The sequence below is a fragment of the Chelmon rostratus genome, chromosome 18, assembly GCF_017976325.1.
Source record: "Chelmon rostratus isolate fCheRos1 chromosome 18, fCheRos1.pri, whole genome shotgun sequence".
NCBI classification, from domain to species: domain Eukaryota; kingdom Metazoa; phylum Chordata; class Actinopteri; order Chaetodontiformes; family Chaetodontidae; genus Chelmon; species Chelmon rostratus.
Window position 1 is genome coordinate 16,060,296 of NC_055675.1, and position 23,161 is coordinate 16,083,456.

A 23,161-nucleotide genomic window follows, 5' to 3' on the forward strand; every position below is an offset into this window, starting at 1 on the left:
ACAGACGTTTGCCGGGCCGGACATTTACGCAGAAGACGAGGAGCGCGCTCCTTTTTCTCATCCTGGCAAATCTGTTTGCCATTAGCTGGTGTCAGACAGATGCAGGGACCAAATCCATAAGCTTCACTCAGGAATGGCTTGGTCATGCAAGGGTCAATCACTCATGGTTCATTATTTCAGCCGCAGCCAATGCATTCCTGGTACAGCAGTAGTGTGACGTGAGAGGAGATGGTCTGAAGGGTCAAGTCCAAATGTAAAGGAATTCAGGACTGCACCAGCTTTTTGTGAATCCTCCACTACGTTTGTGTGTAAAGTTCTTAGCAACTACCAGCAAGCTTCAAACTAGTGATTTACTTCATCAGGTTGTACAAGTTAAACTTAGTGAATGTACTATACAGTAAAGGCTTTCGTAATCTGTTAATCAGTTGCTAAGAAACATCTGTAGCGGCGTCCAATCATAAGCTATCAACTATGTAAACAGGAAGTTTCAGTTTGTTTATTTATATTTGCATTCATGCACAAATCTGAGCGGAAATATTTGATTAAGCTAACCTACCCAACAGTATTTAGTCTATGATACTAGCATAAGGTTTTGTAATTTGATGCATGTTGTGTTTTTTTGTGTGAAATGTAATTTAAAGTCTTCTCAGATGACGTAATTCTTAGGCAGCATTTTTAAGCATCAGGTCAGATATTGTCAACATTATTACCTCTTTATTACCTCAATCTAAACATTAGCATGCTAATGTCCTGTCAATTAGCAGATTGAGTTAACCAACAATATGCAATAGGTACAACTATATGTAGCAACAACAACATCTCCACAATGTAGTTTGAGTAGTGCAACCTGTTATTTAGTGTAGTTTAGTGATGCATAATATTCCACTCAGCGTCATATTGTAAGAGTTTACTGACTCTGAACTTAAGACAATGGGTGGAGCTTTTTAAAGTATATGTTTATATTTTATTACTGCTAAATCCCAGATTACATTCTATGATTCTGCAGAAGCTGTTGTATAACCTGCCTGGAGCGACAACAGCGTCATCACTGCTTTACTATTCAAATGAGCATCTTATCACAGTTGCTATCAGATCCAAATGAAAAAATGGATTTATGCCCATAAATTCCTCATATGTTTTGTATTATTTTCTGCATCTGGCTGAGGTAGGCTGTACATAATTTCACTGTGACAGGCCAAACTGTCATAGGGGATATAAATGTCTGAGCTGGAGTGAGATTCACAGCCGGCAATTACGTCCATAGTTGCATAATCAAAAGGTCTCTGCTCACCACTGAATGCTTTACAGTCACAAACAACAGGAAGCACGGAGCTCGACAAACAAGTTGTTGTGAAGTGTCATGATAATCCTCTAAATTATGATTCTGTCTAACCAACTACAGCTGTTACCACTTATTTTACTGCAGGCATGTGAAGTATTGTCATTGTTCTCTATAGATGAATGTATGTAATTAAAAAGGGATGGTTCACCCAAATTACTATAGAATTTCAAATTTGCTTCTTGCAGTTTCAGGTCAGTTTTGTTGTATCCTTGATGAATTATTACAACCTTATGGCCAGAAAAGAATGTCAATATTCAGTAAAAAATATAAGTCAGTAAAAATATGAATCTGCATCCGACACCCAGGACAGGGATTATGATTCCAAAAATTAGTTCTCGGGTCACAGGATGGACAACTGAGCCAAGTTCCATTCATAGAAAAAGGCTGTGAGACAGAGCTCAAAAGCACTATAAGAAGCAAGTAAATGAACACAGATATTTGCTCCTGAACCTCCATGATCAGATTTTGCTTTAATTTGCCCCAAGTTTAATGTAACTTTTTAATGCTGCATGTTTTACAAAAGCTTGACCGTGAGTGGGGTTTGTGTTAATTCACCCCAAGCAAAACATGTACCAACTGTGCAGACGTTAGCTGTAAACTGGCTAGCAACTGCCTGTGGATTTGTGTAGCAGCTCAGCCTCTGAGTGAACTCACCAGAAACTCTGGTTCTTTCTGTTATTTCCCTCCAATCTCTCCATTTCCCCTTGTCTATGAAATTTTATGAAGCAGATCCATAAAGCCTTAGGAAAAGTGTGAATATTTGGCTCAAACTGAAACGTTTTCATCTCATTTGGTCGAATCCTACCACCAATTTTCACCACCCCGCGTCAATTAGTCGTGTTTTTTCCTTCACTTTCAGTGAGTTTGCAGATCAGTTTTGCTTGATTTTAAAGAAAAGACTGGAGCATAGCAGCAAGTAGATCTTTGAATCATTTTAGCACCACAAGGTTAAGCATTACCACAAAACATGGTGAAAAATACTCTAAATACTGTAGAAATATAGCGCACATTCAAAAGTACCACTTCAATCAACCACTCAACCAATTCTCAGTCCACAAAAGTTTTTTACCTTTTAATCTACTGAGCACAGACTGATAAGATGCCATGAACGCCATTGCATTTACCCAAACTCTCCTTTCTCCTCCTCAAATTCTGGAGGCTGTATTAATAACTATAATAACTGTAAAGTTATGTAGTAGAAAGGTCCAGGTACAAGTTTCAATAAGCCTCCCTATGACCTTAAAAGTGAACTTAAACCAACATTGCATGCACGCAGACATATACAAACACATACCTTCTTAGAAAACTGCAAATATTATCACATCAAGCTGTTTATATGACCCAAACACGGCCTGTTACATTTGAAGTTAACCATGTCTTTCCAAATTGATGGCGTTTCTATCTCTGATTTGGCTTTAGGTGTTAAACAGTCATGAGAAAGGCTTTAAGAACAAATGATGGTCTCCCATATACAGCACATGCACTCTGTACTGTACATCTGTGTAGCCCTTGTGTAATTAACATGCTTCCTATAATGGCTAACATGTGGAGAAACATTTAAACAGCTGGGTCATCACACAAAAGATACCATTCAACATATGTTCTGCTTCATGTGGTTGCTGGAAACTCTTTGATATGATCAGTAAATCGCTTCAAATCAACATTTTCAAGGGGGATTTTCTTACACGGCTGAAACATGCATGACTGCTGTTTGTTTCTACTGGATGCCGGGCCGTTTTTACAGTGTGTAAATGTTTAAATACTTTACGTTGAATGAGAGTCATTAATTATATCGTATACACAAAGCTCCTCCCAGCTGTGTGGTCTGCTGTGCCGTTCGCGTGACAAGTCATTTTCTATTTTTCCTCCCTTTTCTTCTTCTCTGACATGCCTACAATCCACCAATCTCTCTACATCCTGTGCACGGAGAGCCCTCTCCTCATGTCATTTGAGTCAGGATGTTGTTTTTGGTTGCTTTTTACCTCCCCCCGCCTCGTTTTCCTATTTCTGTGGGAAGTCCTGGGTTGTGGCCCAATCATTTTAGTTTTTATTAAGATGTGGTGATAGCGTGGCAGGTTGATTACCGCATGGAGCCGCATGAGGAAAGGGTGTGGCGAAGGGCCCTCAATTAGGCGTCATTTAAAGAAGCCTGCGCTAGATAAAGCAATTACAACATCACTGGAGGGAGGCTCCGTGTTGACAGGCAGCATGACATCAGGATGCACTACAGAGGAAGCTGCAGCACTGGCTATCAAAGGCTTTCATCCAACAATAATATGACGGTGATTCCTTTCAGGCAGAGTGGATTTAAAAGTGCAAGGACAAAGTCTGTGGGAAATCAGAAGCAAAGAAAAACAGATGTATAACGCTTTAACACATCTCCACACATGCTGTTGCTCTGCTATGCACTCAAGCTCGAGATGCAACACTGAGAAGGAAAATGTGGCTTCGCAGTGACATTAAAAGATCAGTTCTAGCTGTTTCTGTCACTTTCTCCACCAGAACAAATGTCAGAATTAAAATTTAAGAGTGTTATCATTCATTTCGTACTTGCAGCGGCCTGGGACTACAACTTGCCTGTGTTATCTTTGTAATTGAGGAAACTAGAAAGTAAAGCAAAGACTTATCTCTGTGCGTGAGCAAATAGAAGCAGTCCCACGACACTGCTAAGTAACCAAACTTACCCCTCCCCCTGCCCAAATAGATGGCATATTGCAGCTGTAAACAGTGAGCATGGGTTGTAAATGTATTTGACATAATAGGTCTTCATGGAGCCAAACGTGTACAGGAGTATTATGTAATTCTAATTGCCATACAGTGCATCCATTCTCTTTAAATCTCTTCTAAACACGCAAAATTTTTTAACTGAATTCATTATAATTCCACACTTGCAAGCAAACCATTCTGTTGAAAGCTTAATTAAATCTTCCAGGATGTAAGCTAGTAACCATCCAGCAACAGCCACACCTCCTTTAAAAGCACGAACAGGCTTCAGAGGTTCAGTTACTGTACATCGTCCTGCTGTCACGCAAAAACGCATTGCTGCAATTTCTCTGTATCACGTTTTGCACATGTGGTTTTGGTCCCACAGCATTCATACGGCACTCACGCTCCTCTGTCTGCACTGTTTTGACGGATGCCTGTTGCACATCCCACGGTAACACGATAGGCATGCAGCTTAACCCTCCGCACACCTGTTAAGCAATCGGCTGCTCTCAGCCATCTTCAAGCAGCGCTGCCTATCAGCATCTGCAGTTGTGTGCAAGGCCTCGTAAGAGGGAATGTTCATATAATGAAGATGCAATGTTCGACTGACAGAGAGGTATTTCTCTCATCTGAGCCTTATCTGACAATGCATTCAAGGCTTAAAGGTCTCTGTTTGGCCTCTACTTGTTGCCATAATTTCTTTCCAACTCACCTGAAACCTATCAGATGCCTACTCTCTTAACCCTGTGATGTAAAACGCTATGAGATGTAATTGCCCTTCACTTAAATAGCATGAAGGGCCACCGCAACATAAACACGACGAGAGCTTGCGATTGTTCTTGATTGCTAGCATCTAACACGCTGATTAGCCGCCTGCACAGGCTTCCCTCGGAGCGGGCTTATCAGGGTGTGCAACTGTTACCCTCATCCCCAGCCACAGGAAACGAGGGGTGGGGTACGTTCAGGGGGGGGGGGATGTGTGGTGAGACTGCAGCCCGGGGATGGAAAGGAGGAGCGTTTATGTGCTATCATCCTCTGCATTCCAGTTCACACCACCATGGTGCATCAGAGGTGCTGGGAATTAAATGTGGTGGACAAAGACCTCATCTCAAACGTCTAAAAAATATTTGCAGCTTTGGCAGTGAGGGTGGCAAGGTTTGCATCCTTTGGCCAGATTGCGAGTACATTTGGTATGAATATTCATGGTCCTGAGAGGATGATTCCTATTCTGGTTCCAGACCTCTGAATCGCCACCCGCACTCTGATTTGCTCAGTAATTCAAGTGAACTGATGGCTATTTCTGCCAGTCAGAGATTTGTAGGTGGGATTAAGACATACATTGCCTATCCACCAAAACAGCAACAGAAAAATGGTGATGAGCACAGGTGAGATTGACACAGCTGTACAGGTCAACTTAAAGAAATAACAAACACCTAAACTGGTAAGGTTAGCTGGCTGCTAGCAACCACTACTGCAGGCTAGATGAAGCCTAATCCTAACCGTGACCGGCCCAAGACAAAATTTCCCACTATTCACGTTTCTTCTAGCATAATTATATAAAAGAAAATATTAAAATCTAACAGCAGATTGGCATGAAACTTCCAGAGGACTTCATGCTCGTCAGAGTGTTAACCCTTCACATTTATTTTCTTTTTTCCTTCGAAGATGCCACAATTGGCTGAGATATTTCATTATCAAATTTAAAGATTTTTGCACCACAGGGGGTTGATTTTAGTCAAGCTTCGGCTTTTTCTCTTCAGCCACCCTTGGAAAGAATTTACATTATTATTGCATACAGATAAACAACAGCATCTCTATTGCACACAACTCATACATTCTCTTTAGTCCGGCTCTTCTGAAATAAGACGATCCCTTCTCCTCACCGCCATGCTTCTCATCTTTAGCTTCAACAACAGCCACCCGATGAGCGTCTGAAGTGGGCTACTACTCTGACCCAAGCATACTGACCCTGCTCCCGCTGTCACATTAGAACAGGCTTAAAGGACTGCAGTAACATGTAGCAATAAAGATGTGAAGAGCAAAAAAAAATAAAAGAAGACTAGAATAAAAAAAACCTTTTCACAGAAACTAAGCAGCACAAGTTATTTGTGATTATGAACACTTTACATTTGTCTCCACAAGACTTTCAACACCTGCTAGTTCAAAGAAGACAAGAACTCTACAGCTGGAGATTTGAAATATGCACCACACATGTGAGTACAACCCCAAGGATATCTAATACCAACATATGTATTCATTTTCCAAGAAATTTCTTGCTCACTTCACAGGTGAAATGCTCGAGAGTAGAATGGAATATACTGTACAATCTATCCGACACTGGAGACACTGTGACTCATGACAGTGGGGACAGGAGCTGTTTCATAACTGCCATATCTAGAATGTCTGTTTGATCCCAGGGAGAGCGGACAGGTTCACACCTGTCAAAGTGTCCTTGAGCGAAACGCTGAACCTTATCTGCCCTCTGACCTCCGTGGTGACATGCAGACAGTATTTTCAACCATGTCAAAGAGAGATGTAAAAAAAAAAAAAGACAACTCATGTGTTCTAAACAAGATTATAATGTTTCTGCCTGGCTGTCTGTGAGAAGTCATTGATCGAAGTCCTGTCCAATAAATGTGGTTTAACTAATTCAGGCTAAAAAACTGTAATCCAAAAAACAAAATAATCCTGTTTATTCTCATCCAGCTACTTTGGATTTATTTCTTAATCCTGGTTGAAATTGTCCTGAACAAAAGCGCACTCTCACTTTGAAAAATGTGAGAGTGCACGTGACTGCAGCTACATGAGGTAGGTGTGTCGAGAACCTTCCCAGCATGCACTGGGGCAACACAGTCTTGAAAAAAGTCTAATTTAATGTGTGTTCCTGTATTGTTGCGGGTTTCGTTTTGTTCTACATTGCGCACCACAATTTTTATTCCACAGTTTTATCAATGTTAAACATTAGATATCACCAGAAAATGTGGTTAGACTACATAATGATGGTGCTTGATTAGAGGGGGTTCTCAACGGAGGTGCAAAAGACTTTTAGGTGATGATCATGAGCCTGCTATGAAAATGAACATTTTCTAAATTCTCTCAAAAAGCATCTTCAGTTGTATGAATGCAGTTATATAGGTGATAGTGGTTCCTGCACCCACTGGTCCAATTATGAGTAGGGATTTACCATTGAGGTTATTGGAATGTTTGTGTGGCAATATGATCCAGAAAGTTATATTAAGTCAGTTCTCTTATTATCACAAGCTTTAGACAATATATTTTTGATCGTCAGTGAATATTTAGTAAGTTTCGTTAACCAATTTGCCTGCAAACTCACAGCTACACCTCCACAGACCCTGGTTACTTTTGCAGATACGTGGTGCCTCTTAATCATACATGCAGTATTTTTAACTTCCAGCTTCTGGCATTCTGAGCTCTACAGGCAGGACAAACCTGCAGCATTGCTCTGAACCTGCAACAGATTGAAAGAAGGAACAGTACAACAAAAAATCCCCAATGGATGCACTGGCTTCACAGACGACTTCAAAGCATCTCCACGGCCTCACTGCGAGGCAAGGTCAACCTTCACTGGAGGAACTCTCCTCCATTTGTTTATCAGGCCTCGTAAATCCGGCTGGATTAGAAAAGATATTGCTCATGCAGAGCTCTGCAGAGCTCACGCACATCTATGTAGAAAGCTGTATGTGATGTTACTTAGTTACCTCACCCAACAAAAGGGCTTTACAGTTCTGATTAATGAGGAGAAAGGACCTGGCTTTTGTCTGTCACACCAACTGGCCTGTTTCCAATCAGCCACATATATATCTCCACATGGAGGAATCCTCCAAACTGAGGAATGTGGTGTTGATCCCCTGAGTATCCAACAAGAGGCATGTACGTAGCTTCACACAAGTGCAGAGGTCTGTATCATGCAGGGCGAAAGGAGGAATCCTCCTAAATACATACTGGTCCTCATTACAAGTGATAAGAAGGCAACACGTCAGAGTTTGGGGCACCAAACACCGATGCATGCGGAGCTGACCTTTGCATGAGAAAGAGCTGAACAAATCACGCAGAGGAATGTCCATACAAGCGCATCAGCTGCAAGGAGATGCCCACCACACGAGACAAGAGCCAAACAAACACCAAGTGAATATCCTGAAAAGAGGGATTAAATTAAATGGTATCTTTCAGGTGTCCAAATCCAAACTTTTCAACAAATAAATTACACTTTTTCCATTAGAAAAACAGACTTTTACACAAATCTATACCTGCTTTTACTACTCAGATAACAGTACATGTTTACCTTGATGTGGAGAGTTTCATTAAAAAGCAATTACTACAAGTACATGTGAGGGAATGAATCTCTGAACCTCAGTTTGACCTTTACATGTGATAGACTGGGGCCTGTCCAGGAATGTCCTGACGCAGAAAACCGAAGCGAACTAAAGTAGTCATCCATCATCCAACTCCTTCACTCTTTGATCCCTCACACTCACAGACTCGTCTCGCCATTACAACGAGACTCAAGTCTGTGACAGATAGACCAAGAGGACGCGGGATCAACTGTACAGTCAGTCTGGTTTCAAAGCAGGAAATCAAAGAGGACTGTGTAGTCGTGTACGTTGCATAACGGCACGTGGGGGTCGGAGACAAAGGATGGAGCACATTTAGGCCTGATGGCTTGTTTATTTTCCACAAATCTGAGCTTTACGGTGGGGTTGTGAGTGAGCGGAGATAAATCGCTTAATGGTTTTCCTGGAATGTGGAGTTCACAGAGAGGCTAGATTAAAAGTGATCTGAACTGATAAAGGAATTAGCTGTTTAGCTCAGCTGTGCTTTGTTGCTTTAATGTTGAAACATTTTCAGATTCTGAGAGCCTAAACAAGCCAACACATTTATTTCCAGCAGCAATAATGGTTTGACGAAACTGCCAAATTATTCCCTATACAACATGGAAATGGAGCTAGAATTTGACGTAATACACCATCACTGGATCTCTAGAAGCCTAAACTACAACTACTACAAAGAAAAAGCCAAACAATGGAAGCATTTCTGTTTGCATGGCTAGTTCATGAATAGCTGTGGCTGGCTGCAGCTAACCACACACATGCTAGCAAGCTTGTAACATGCTAGCGCTAGTCAGTCACAACAGCTCGAGAGCTGGTTTTCTTTTTCACTGTTCTGTGCCATATACTTTTCCCAGCATTCTTTTTCCTCGGGATGCTGCGTCATTTCATTCAGTAAAGAGTAATTAAAAAGGGGAAAAAACTTTCCAAGCTAGCTAACTTGCTAATTGGTAGCAACCAAGCTAAAGAGCATCAGCGAACTGTCAGTTAGCAAGCTTGTTTCTTGGTTGCTAACACGAAAATCAGATTCTTTAAAAAATGCATTTGTCCCATCAACTTCTGTCTCACAACTGTGTGCAAATGCCTCTTTTCTGAAGCAGTTTATACTCTGACTGGTAGGTTAAATAAACGTGTACACAGCAGCACAGCTAATAAGCTAGCTCCCTCCATTTTCCTTAGTCTACAGCTTAAACAAACGAGATATGTGTTATTTTGTGAGGGTTTGAGGAGCTAAAGGCAGCATGTTTTAGCTTTGGCTTGAGCCAGACAAGCAAATTCCCCCTGCTTTTTATGCTAAGCTACACTCATTGTCTCCTTGACACATGCATTAGTCTTATCTTCTCATGTTATTGTGGGAAAGAAAGCAAATAGACGTACTCTGCTAAACTTCTCTTCCATCTCCGCAGAAAATCTTGCTTACTAGTGACAGTCAGGGAATTACAGCATGTTACCACCATCCGTCTCTAGGTTTCAAGGCACTGAATCGTGTGTATTCGAGGTTAGAGAAGAAATGTTGACAAAAACAACAACATGGAGAGCACTGGTACCTCTGGGATACTGTGAAATCTGAGACTCAGAGCGTTTACTGTTATTGAACAGTCTTGACTAAGCAAACAGTTCTCATGCTCGCTGTCAAAACGTTGACAGATTACAGCTGAGCAGAGAAAAGTTGATCCTCTGGAAACCTATGGACATAGTAATAGCTTAAATAATTGCAGATTGGAGTTTCATCATTATACAAACATTTCTCAGGGTCAGAGTTTCTCTGGAGGCAAAAAAAAATTTGAGCAGAGTCAAACGGACACAGCTTGTTTTGCAATCGATAGACTGAAAAACAACAGAAGACACGTGAGCTAAAAGAAGAGAAAGCTAACATGAGGGAGTATCTGTGACCGTCATGAATGAATGACTGTGGCAGTTGGACCACAAATCCTCCCGTGCTGTTCAAGCTTCCCAGTTAGCTCACTTGTCTGTGAAAAAAAAGCATGGCTCCACCCACTGAAAAAGCCTCCACTGTGTGCCAAATACAAGAGTAAAACTAACTGAAATTAACACAATGATTGAATAATGAGTCAGCGCGAGTGGATTAGTCTGAGCAGTGCTGCAAACTTTTTGATATCTGTCAACATTTGGAAGTAATTTCCCTAAGGGGTCTGGGAAAACCCTCGCTACTCTCAGCTCCAAGACAAACAGAGATGTGTTGCTGGCAGTGATTAACTACTCTGCTCATTCATAAAGCTCTTGGCCCATAATGAAGGACCTCTGGCCTGAGGTAATTTGGTGAGAGGCCTCAGATTATCACCACACTCACTGTGGGAGCCACTTACTGGATCACAACCTGCAGGCCAATCAGAGGAGTCAGCTTGGATAGTTTCCAGTGGGAAAGGAAGCACAGGCATGCAGTGTATGTAACAGTTGATAGTAAGGGACTTGAACTGTGAGGTAACCTGATCACATTTATTTACTCTGTCTGTAGGGGGTCATGGGTGGACTGAAAATGTGCAGCATTTGTCAAAGCAATATTTCTTATCCATTTGTTTAAACTGTATTCAACCAGGAAAGATTTAAAATCTCCTTTACAAGAGTGTCCTGGCCGAGAGAAGCTGCTGCACATTAAACAAAGTTTCAGACATACAAGATATAGAATAACAGTTACGGACAATAAGATTTCAGATCCCAACACAAGTATACATAATAATACTCAGGTCATTGTATCCTGGACCACACAGGGGCAGCTAGCTTAGTCAAAGCATCTACAGTCTGATGTGCCTTCCTCCAACTCCTTCAATCCATTTTTAAAACACCTAAAGTGACCAAATCCACCCAGAACTGAGTCATTCTGCAGAAATAATTCTAAGCCGCAAGAGCTAAAAGTTTCAGCTTGAAGTTCTTCACAAGTTGCTAAATGTGAAAAGAGAACATTGGATTACTAATCCAAGATATTTACATGAAGATACAGATTCAAAAAGAGGCAACTGAGCAAAAACCGATGTACAATTTTGAAATACTTGTACTTGACCATTTAGTTTCAGTACAAGTATTGAACAGTTTTAGAGTGAAAAAAGGAAAGGAGCACCAGTTTGGGCACCCCAAGAGATTTGAGCTCTCTCCGATAACTTTTACTCCAGCGTCAGACCTTAATTAGCTTGTTAGGGCTATGGCTTGTTCGCAGTCCTCGTTAAGGAAAGGCCAAGTGATGCAAATTTCAAAGCTTTTTTTAAATACTGTGACTCCTCAAATCTTGTCCCAACGATCGGCAGACATGGGCTCCTCCAAGCAGGTACTCAGCACTTTGAAAATAAAAATAACTGATGGCCACAATGCAGGAGAAGGCAATAAGAAGACAGCAATGTGTTTTCCGGTAGCCGTTTCCTCAGTTCGTAATGCTATCAAGAAATGGCAGCTAATAGAAACGTCATGAAAACAGAAAGACCAAGAAAACTTTCAGAGAGATCTGCTCATAGGAGAACTAGAAAATCAAATCAAACCCCCATTTGACAGCAAAAGACCTTCAGGGAGATTTAGCAGACTCTGCATTAGTGGTTCGCTATTCTACTGTGCAGCAACACCTGCATTAATATGATCTCCATGAAGAGTCATCACCACAAAATTCAGCGTCAGAAGTTTGCAAATGAACATCTAAACAAGCCTGATGCACTTTGGAAACACGTCCTGTGGACTAATGAAGGTAAAAAAATAACTTTTTGGCTGCAATGAGCAAAGGTATGTTTAGAGAACAAAGGTACAGAATTTCAGGAAATGAACACCTCTCCAACTGTCAAGCATGGGGGTGGATCCATCATGCTTTGGGCTTGTGTTGCCAGCGGCACGGGGAACGTTTCACTGGTAGAGGGAAGAATGGATTCAATTAAATACCAGCTAAGGAGGATGGCTTCTACAACAGGACAATAATCCTAAACACACCTCAAAATCCACAATGCACTACCTCAAGAAGCACAAGACGAAGGTTTTGCCATGGCCCTCAAAGTCCCCTGACCTAAATATGGACCTCAAAGAGCCCAAGAATCTCACAGAACTAGAAGCCCTTTGCAAAAAAAATGGAAATCCCACAAACGAGAATTGAAACTAGCTGGCTACAAAAAGCTCTTACAAGCTGTGATACTTGCCAAAGTTGATGTAACCATGTACTGATAATGCAGGGTGCCCAAACCTTTCAGGCTTCAGGCCCTTTTCCTTTTTTGCTATTTTGAAACTGTAAAAGAAATTACATAAAAAAACAAATCTTGTTTTAAACATTAAAGAAATGGGTCATTAACTTCATGACTTTTCAAAATTGATCATGCGTGCAATGACAAAGTCATCAAATGACTTATAATACACTATAATGTACAAAACTATTAGGATATTTTTAAATGTTTGTCAATGTACAGTATGCCAACAATTATAACTGCATCATTCATTATCTTATTATTTGTACACCAGCCTCCATGTATGAGTGACCACAACACTAATATCTGTTTACAACTGCATTATAGTGTGTTATAAACCATTTACTGAGGTTGAATCTGATCTTATTTATAGAAAATGCATGGCAGCTAAACAGAGAACACTGCATGCTTCATAACAAGACCTAAAACTAATCTTTTGAAATGTCTCTTCTTGAATTGATGCATCTGCACATTATGCCTAGCCATGTGATCGCCTTGGTTGTTGTTGTTGTCGTTATCTAGGGTGGTCTAGTTGTTGTCAGGTGCATCAGTGAAAAAAAACTGCAAAATCTTTAATATAAAGGGAACCATGTATACGGTCATCTGCACTAAGAAAGAGGAACAGTGTTCAGTAGAGCGGATAAAAGAGGAACCTAAAATTATATGAAAGCTACTTCATACTTTCTTGAGCAAACTACAGTTCTAAACAGCAACATCTCTGTGCAGAGACATTTCTTTTTTAGTTTTAATTTTCAAAGAATTAAGACGTGAAAGAAATGCACCAGTCTGAACATGTCAACAAACATAACTCTGACAGTGAAAAATGAGTGGGAAGAAGCAGTCATTAAGTAATTCTCCAATGTCCGCTCGCTGGCTGAATGTCTTCATGTTGGTGTTTTGCTTTGTCCCCTCCGACATCCAGAAAGGAAACCCATCCCCGTGAGCAAAGTGCACGAGGGGGGTGTTAACCACCCCGGCCCCCGGTCTTCTGCCCTGTCATTGGTCACCATGAAACCTGCATCAGTTTAAAACCAGACACCACTTTCTTCCCTCCCTTCACACAGCACAACCCCTAAAAAAGACAGATAAGGAGGGACAGACAGGCAGAGTTAGTGAGTCTGTGTGTGTGTGTGTGTCAGACTGTGAGAGATAACCAGAGTTGGACTCAGGATGCCTGCGTACGCCACCAACATGAGGTTGAAGTTCCCCATCTTGGCCTTGGTCTTGGAGATTATCACCATCATCCTGTTTGCTGTGTTTGTGACCTATGATGACGGGAAAGGTCATGGGCATGACACGCACTCCAATGAGACTCACCATCCAGAGGAGCCCATGAATCTCTACCCCAGTAAGTCTACCTGTGGCTGCTCGCTGAGGGATGCTCTGCCATGGATGCCTCAATGTTTGATCACTAGACCACTATTGAACATCTTAAAAAATAGGGATTACAAAGTTTTTATCTAACTCTCTTGACACATTAACTTTGCTGTGAGGTTAACCTTTTTGTTAATTAATGAAAATTCATCCTTCAAACATTGATCAAAGCTATGTGACAACTAATGGAGCCAAGATCCTTGTTCTGCTGACTCAGTAGGATATGTCAAAATAGTCTGATTTAGAGGTGTTTAGCAAAATGCTGAAATTAAACTTATTTCTATTCTAAAAAGGAATAAATCAACAAATCTTCAAAAAAAATCAAAAAGAAGCTTTGTTCTCTAGTGTTGAACTTTGAAGTGTTGAGTGAACTGAAAAAGGCTGCCTTCCTTCATTGGAATAATGTGAAATCCATTTTAAGGGGTGTAATTTTCTAATTATTGCGAACAGAAATAGAAGAATTCAGTTGTTGTTTCCAGAGCAGGTCTGCTGAATGCAATAAGAGGAGTCACAGGGTCGCATTCTCACCCGTCACAAAGTCTATTCATACACATGCGGCTGAGGAGTCGGGAGGATCCTGCAGGGAACAGTGTCAGGTCTCATACAGTGGAGGTCACACGTGATTTCAATAAATGGTCTCAAACGCATAAATAATAAAACAACAAAGCCAGATGGTAGATGGAGCAGAAAAAAATTATGTTTGAATTTGTGCAGCATTAAAAGCGTCATTTTTACGTGTTTTTGTTTGAACTATAGTACTGAGTGAGCATACAGCAGTTTTTACAGTTGAGGGGTGTCTTTCAGCTGGACCCCTTATCTGCATAAAGAAAGCTGCAACTATAAACTGCCATTTAGAGATCACTGTATGAATGCCTGATCATGGGTGGGGCAGGTGTGGCCCTTTGAGATTTGCTCAATGGTCTGCATTAAGGCTGAGCAGATCTTCTACTTCAGATGAGACGTTTTTTGTGAGAAATACTGTCTGAAAACATAGTCTACTTTAGCATTTCTGTCATTTTTTTGGTTTCTTCTTTACTTTTCATCATTTTGTTTATGAGTTAAAATGTAAAGAGCTTCTCCAGACATGTTTGAAGACATAAAGATACTCTGCTGGGAATAATAATTTGCACCTAATATGGTTTTCCCCACAAAAAAAAAGATTTACCTGCACGTGCCGACAATCAAAAATTGCCATTATGAGATCTTATTTTATGATGCTGAATGAGCTATATGAACCATGACCATTCAAAATACCATTGCATAACGTGAAGTCTTGCGGTTGCATGCAGAGAGAACCGCTAACCAACGCATACCAGACATCTGTAATTATAGTTTCAAAGAAAGACAAATAAGCAGAAAAATGCGGACTGGAGCAAAAGTTATCACGGATTTATCATCATGGAGCAAATCAGTTACATTTTAAAGTAGTGTACAGACAGAAACAAATTCTTGCTGTATGGTATGAAGAAACTCTGCACACGTTTCTAATTAAGACTCTTGGAAAGTAATTTTATCTAAATGAGGAGTTGATTTTCAGAGAGAAAACATCAAAGGCATGGACATTTGCTCCAGCATTTAAAAAAAATGAAATCATAATTTATCTTTTTGCACTGGCATCACTCCCGCACTGCAGCAGGTCCTGAGGGGATTCCCTCTATTGTATTGGCTCACCCAATTCTCCTGAAGATTACCTAACATCTGGGCGTGGTGCCAGTCACTGTGGCAGCTTTCCAACTTCACCTCCTCCCCATCCTCAAACTACTGCTCATGAGAAGCCCCTACTACGAGGAAAGCAGGTCTGAATCACCCAGCTGTGAATGGGAGGGGGGTCAAAGTGCAAGCTTTCTAACTTAAAGTTTTTCTTCAAAAACAAGTCAGATATTTTCCACCTGGACTCGCTGCTGCCGATATCGGTGCTCTGCGCTGAAAATGCTAACCACGTGTGATGCAGCATTACGAGGACACGTAGGGATTTTTCAAGATGACCATCAACACAACTTTCATGTTTTTTTTTCCTTGTGGAATCACAACATTATGCCTACTAACTGTTGTGTGCACAAGAAATGAGGGTACACTCATTCTTTTTATCAGTGTAAACCAGGGTACTTCAACTGAATTGAAACAATAATCTATTAATACTGACATCGGTCATCCACACTAAAAGCAATATTCTGCATATGGAAAATAAGCGCGGATGAGTTAAATCTCCCTCATTACTGTCGTCATTCTAAAGATGCTGCATTTTAAACCAGGGCTAGCATTATTTTCTGTGTTGTATGGAAATGTAGCCTGAAGCAGACAAACTTGAAGTAGTTCCATGTTTGATTAGTTGAAATTTAGCATGTGTGCTTTATCTTTAGAGTAAATACAGTATAAAGCTAAAGCCAGCAGCTGGTTATCTTAGCTTAGCACAAAGACAGGAATCAGGGGGGAAACAACTATCCTGGCTGGGTCCTTAGCTAACAAAATCTGTTTTCCAGACCCTCTAAAGCTCACTAATTAACAGGTCATGTCTTGTTTGCTTTAAGTATAAAGTTGACATGTTGTGGGGGTTACTTGGCTGTTCATGTAGTCTCCTGCTGGTTGCCTGGCAACTTCATGGTGACTACAAGACTTGAGGAATTAGTCAAAATGAGATATGTTAAAAGTACACATACAGCATGTTAGCACTTTTTTTACCTTCAGACAGAGCAAGGCTAGCTATTTCCCCGTTTCCAGCCTTTGTGCTATGCTAACCATCTGTTGGTGGTAGCTTCATATTAACGCACAGACATCAGATCTTATCTAACTCTTATCTAACTCTCATCTAAAAAATGTCAAACTGTTCCTTTATGACTGCAGAGCAGCAGTAAATGCCTCCCTTTTCAAAGACGAAAAAAGGGGTGTCCTGTCTAGACAATAGTGGCTACGTTCATGCTCATTACAGACTGAGGAAATGAGGCACATTGTTTCTCAGTCGGCGCACACCTCCACCTAGATGTGTTTTCCACATGAGGCTCATCATATCGAGCTTACAGGCTTTTGGGAAGCAGGAATCCCGCTTCCCGTCACAATGATGATTTACCGCACAGTTATATACAAACCTCCCCCAAAATTACCTGGCATGGACCCAGATTTATAGAGAATCTTCACTTTAAGGTCCGGCGTCTTGAGGAAAGTGGGTATGGGTTGATCATTTTTTGTAAAAATTTTAATCCTGTTTTCTACTTTGAGTATGTGTCATTGACTTGTTTCAAAGCCCCCCAAACAATGTTTTAAATTCCAAACCCTGCAGCCTTTGTCTGACTATCAACTGAGACTAATAGATAAAGTTGTGCTAAAGATCCCCTCCCCTGACGCTCATAAGTTTAAACTTATTAAGATCATATGCATTTAATAGAAACAGCACAAGGCCAACAACTCAAAGGGAACAGCAGCAGCATGTTCCAAGAATCCCATTCATAGCGTGATTGAATTGCTTTAACAGTTAACAGGTCACGGCTGACAGTGCAGCCCCCGTGGAAATGAGTTGTGTGAAGGCAAGAAACTGCTCGATAAATCATCTCAACTACAAAGTCAAAAGAATACCACCATGAACGGCAAAGTCGTGGCAAGGAGCTCAGTTCTAATTGAAGGCAGCGCACCATGGAGTGTTTCATCTGATTCAATTTCATGTCCACATTTAGCTGAGGTTAAACTCTCACAACAAAGCAAGGCCCTGTCATTGAATCATCAGCAGAACTGACCTCCCTCCGCATTCCTCCAGTGTTTCAGGATGTCCACGTCATGATCTTCATCGGCTTTGGGTTCCTGATGACCTTCCTGAAGAGATACGGGTTCAGCAGCGTGGGCGTCAACTTACTCCTGGCTGCCTTCGGCCTGCAGTGGGGCCTCCTCATGCAGGGCATCTGGCATCTGGAGGATGGCAAGATCAAAATCAACATCTTTAAGTATGAACGTTTTTTCTGCTTGTGGTGGTGACCCTCCCCCCAATAAACATCTCTGCAAGATGCTGCTGAGTGTCTTCTGTTTTCCTAAAGACGTGTTTTCTTGCCTGTCCTGCAGAATAATCAACGCAGACTTCAGCACAGCTACAGTCCTGATCTCCTTCGGGGCCATCCTGGGTAAAACCAGCCCTGTGCAGCTCCTCATCATGACCATACTGGAGATCACCATCTTCTCCATCAATGAACATCTGGTGGTCACATTCCTCAACGTAAGCACACCATGACACATGCATGTGTTGATAAACTCCATGAGTATGCACTGCGATTACCCTTTTTTTAAAAAAAAAACCCACATGGACTGACTGTACTGTTATGGGCCTGCATCACCTTTTCTTTCACAGGCTAATGATGTTGGAGCATCCATGATCATCCATGCTTATGGAGCCTACTTTGGCCTGGCAGTGGCTCGGGTACTTTACCGACCAGGTCTAAGAAACGGACATGAGAATGACGGATCTGTTTATCACTCTGATCTGTTCGCTATGATTGGTGAGAGCCAGCTACACTTAAAACTAGTGTAATATATTAGTGTTTAAGACAGTACTGTGTTTCATTTGGCTGTAGTTTGCCTTCACTGGTTCATCACTGGCCTCCTACACATGTATTAACAGATACGTGCCACCTAGTGGAGACAAATACCCTTGCAGCATGTAAAGTGACAAAGTGTTAGACGCCTCATCTGTGTATCAATCCTGTTCAAAAAAGCATGTGAAAACTTAAAACTTCAAGTATTTAACTGGCAGCTTTTCAAAAGAGTTGATACGATTGTCTTCATCACTACAGGAACTGTCTTCCTGTGGATGTTCTGGCCCAGTTTTAACTCGGCCATCGCTGATCCGGGCTACACTCAGCTCACAGCAGTGATCAACACCTACCTCTCCCTGGCTGCCTGTGTGCTCTCTGCCTACGCCATCTCCAGCCTCGTGGAGCACAGAGGAAAACTGGACATGGTCAGACAACTTTCCTTTAATATCCTCGATAAAGCTCCGAAGAATTTAAAAAGCTAATTCACTTATATACTTGCTTTTGTGTACACTACAGGTGCACATTCAGAATGCCACCTTGGCTGGTGGAGTTGCTGTGGGAACATGTGCTGATATGAACATCGGGCCATTTGGGGCAATGCTGATTGGATTCCTGGCTGGCATCATCTCTACCGTTGGCTTCAAGTACCTAAGTGTGAGTTCAGAGTCAAAGCAAAGGTGTAAAATCTAAAAACAAAACATCAATGGTGATTTTTAAATTAGAGTTATTGAAAAAGTTTTCATAATGTATGAACAATTAGTCAACAGATTAGTCTGTTGTCAGAGTATCTGCAACAGTTTTAATAATGGATTTTAATTGTTTAAGTAATTTTTCAGCAAAAATGTTTTTTAAAAATACCCATTTTCAGCTTCTCAAATGCAAATATTTTCTTGGTTTTTCACTTTCCTGTGACAATAAATGGAATCTCTTTGGGTTTTGGACTATTGGTCAGACAAAACGAGAACACTTGAAAACATCACAGGATGCACAGGCATTTTCTACACTTTGCTCACATTTTTTTTTTCCATCAAACGATTAATCAAGAAAATAATCAGCAGACTAATCAAGTTGCAAGTCACTTGATATTTTACAAGAAATGTCTTACATATACATAGATCATTATAAATAAAGACTGAATCCCATTGCCAATTTTTTTAAAAATCCAAATGCATGTTTCACCTTTTAAAAGACTCTCCTTTGGTTGCAACATGAGGCCTTTTTTTCTTCTTCTCTGTAGCCCATCCTGGCATCTAACCTGGGCATCCAGGATACCTGCGGAGTCCACAATCTGCATGGCATGCCTGGCATCCTGGGCGGGTTGGCTGGTATTGTAGCTGTGGCTTTGGGGAAAAAAGAGTAAGAGCCATTTTACTCACCACAAATCTCACTGTACATACACATATAATAAATATATACAAATACACACACATAACTGTACTGTAGCTTTGACGTAATTTCATGCTAAGTTACATATCAGTTCTCACATTCATGTCTTCCCTCCTCCTCCTCCTCCTCTGCAGGGGTAGTGCTACCATGCAAGCTGCTGCCTTGGCTTCATCCCTCGGGTTCGCTTTGGTTGGAGGTGCTGTTACAGGTGGGTGGAGGTGAAAAATGAGATCGCAAATGCGGCACATGACAGTTAAATTCATGAGCACGGCGTCCGTCAGTCACCGGAGAAGCCAGGGTTCTCGTGATTTGACAAAAAGGCAACACCTGACTGATCAAACAATTCATTTTCCTGTTCAAGGTTTAATAATGAAGTTGCCGATCTGGGGACAGCCTCCGGACCAGAACTGCTTCGACGACTCTATTTACTGGGAGGTGAGAAATCCCATTCCTCATAAATATTACATCTAGTTTCATGTGATAGATGCAGTAGCCAAATATTTTTTTAAGTTATTAAATTAGTGGTTTTGGGATATTATTGGATGGGTGTGGTTCACTGCCAATTTTTTTCCCAGGGTGGCTAAGTCATGAACCACTCCAACTCTGATTGGCTAGTACTTGTTGCCTTCATTGGTTTGGTTGGTTAGATTAGGTGGGCATGAGAAGTGAAACTGGGTATGGTTAAGGTAAGGATATCAGGGTAAGCCAATCAGAGGCAGAGCAGGGCGGGTCATGCCTTTGCTATCCTGGGAAAAAAAAAAAAAATCTCATGTCCACCACATCATTACAATCAAGACTTTTCAGGCTTCCCCTCATAGAAAAGAGTTCTCTGACACTCCTTGTTGTTCCTCTGCTGGTAAACTCCGCTGCTAAAACATATCAGCCAATAACTGATGTCCATATCAATTACACCCATGTCTTATTTAGGTCTCTTTCATTATGCTACAGACAAATTATTTGGATTGTGTGTTTTCCAGGTCCCTGAGGAGGAGGAGGAGAATGAGGAGAGCTTGGCTCACGCCGATCACTCAAAGAACAAAGCAGAGGTTTAAATATCTGCCCACCGTCCACTGAGCTGGAAATGAAGAAGGATCACGAATCAGCCACACTATGTCCGCGGGTATCAATTTTCCAGTTCTATTAATGTGATTTTTTTTCTTCTTTTTTAAAAAACTAGACGATTACCTCTACTCATCAACACCAAACTGCTTATTCAATTTTGAAACTTTTTAGTGAGCAAAGATATCGACGCAGTGTAATTTGTAATTAGAAAGGGCAGTGAAAGGTTTAAACAGCAGAGACTCCAAAAATGTACAACATTTTTATTCTAGTATAAAGATTTGGTTCATCCCATTTACACTTTTGAAAGGAGAACAGTGACTTTCAGGGATTTTTTTTTAATATACCGAAAAATTGTGATTAGCAATTACATTAAATGTAATCAATGATTTCTACCAGCGTCCATAGCTTCACTGCTGATACACCACTATCTCCATAAGCTTTTTTCTTCATTTCATTTTTATACTAAAAAAAAAGAATAAAAGCATGTTTTAAGATATTAGTATAGCATGTATTTTCCTTCATACATTCTTTTATAATTCCATATGTATGTCTGCTGAGGCCTGCTTCAAAGAGAGGAGTGAAACCCTCTTTGATCTGTTGCTTCACGCCACCTCACTGGAGCCCAGTCCTTCTGCAAGGAGTCAGAGTCGGACTGTGTGAAGCCAGCAGCGAGGCTCTGACATGGGCAGGGATAGTCGCATGATATGTTGTAACTAATGAACCTTCACGTCACTTATCTTCCGCTGCTTGCAATCATTTTCTGTCTGTCTGAGGGCAGCTGTATAATTTCTTTAACGCAATGAGGAATGCATTCAGAGCCGAGCAATGAGCATTCGATTGGCTGTCACAAGACAGGCAGAAGTTCTTTTTTTGTGTGTTTTCTACTTTCATCCAGTGTATTCTAACATGTACATACAGTTTAGCTTTTAGATGGATTGACATGGTCAGTTTTATCAAGGCCCTGCAGGGTTAAAAAACAGCATCTGGTACTGAATATTTTTCAGATATCTTAAAAGAATTCAACAGGAACTTGCAAACCAAAAAATAGGAAATGGCAACATTTATATGAGGTGGAAATGTTATAATAAACTCACTTTTTTTAAATTAGAATTAACTTTTTTTAACCTGTTTTCTCTATTGGTGAGTTACTGTTGGATTCTTTTTCATTCTGACTTTTGAACCATCACACCTGCAACAAACCTGCTGCGTATATTATGGGATTAGAGAGCAGCCATTTCTTGCTTCTCAGTATCTTTTTAAGATGCACGGTGTTGGAGTGCTGAAGTGCAGGTGTTTGGGGTGTTAAACATCAAAACACAGGACTGCAGGGATAGATTAAACTGACTACACACACACTAGTGTTAATCAATGATATTTTGATTTGTCGAATGACTTATGATGCCCAGAACACTGAAAAACATCAATATTTTGTATTTTTATACAGTGGGCATGTGCTCATATTTGTATAATATACTAATACTGTCATAATAAATATGTTTTGTACAATACCAGTGTTTATCTGTGTTTTTATTGTAGTACTCTTGCAGTGAGAAATAATATCACTGTAACTTAGCATGATTAGTTTGAGGTAAATGATGAATGCTCGCATTACATCAATGGATATTCATGATAAACAATGGTGAGTCCCTGACTTTTGATCTAGCAACAGGGCGGGTTAACATTTGTGGTTTTGAAGGAAATATCTCAACAACTATTGACTGGATTGCCATGAAATGCATGGCATGTGCAGACATTCAGACCACCCTCAGGATGAATTGCAGTAATTGGTGATCCCTTTTCCTCTAGTGCCACCAGCAGGAAGAATTTCAAATTTGTCCCATTGTTTCATTTAGGAGCAAATATCTGCAAAACAAATGACATACCCTGAAGCATCAGCTTCGTGTATGGCATGATTTAGTACGGATCAAGAGTTTATCACAGATATATTGTTATCAGCATATATGTATAACTAATAACTAGACAGATATGTTTGAGGGAATTTAGATCACCATGACATAATGTGTTCACCAGAAAGCAAGAACAAGCTAGGTTTCAACTGTAAAATTTCCCACCGTTTAACATGCTATCTGTCTGAATTTTAAAAACTGATATTGGTCAATATAGCATGATCCCACTTTCAATACTTTCAGTATGCTCTACTAATTAGCAAATGTAGCATGCTAACACACTAAACTAAGATGGCTGCCAAGGTAAATATTAGCTACTTGTAAACGTGATTAGCATTCTGAAGTTAGCTTTTAGCTC

General features: G+C 40.7%; 1 protein-coding gene across 1 annotated transcript; it reads left to right on the plus strand.

The window, feature by feature from the left end:
- Nucleotides 1-13,613: 13,613 nt before the first annotated feature.
- On the plus strand, nucleotides 13,614-22,404 carry rhag (Rh associated glycoprotein). Its single transcript, XM_041958068.1, has 10 exons — nucleotides 13,614-13,911; nucleotides 17,683-17,866; nucleotides 17,982-18,132; nucleotides 18,265-18,412; nucleotides 18,707-18,873; nucleotides 18,965-19,102; nucleotides 19,686-19,804; nucleotides 19,969-20,042; nucleotides 20,196-20,269; nucleotides 20,812-22,404. Exons 1-10 carry the CDS (start codon nucleotides 13,734-13,736, stop codon nucleotides 20,884-20,886), a joined length of 1,308 nt encoding a protein of 435 aa, XP_041814002.1. The 5' UTR covers nucleotides 13,614-13,733; the 3' UTR covers nucleotides 20,887-22,404.
- Nucleotides 22,405-23,161: the final 757 nt, after the last annotated feature.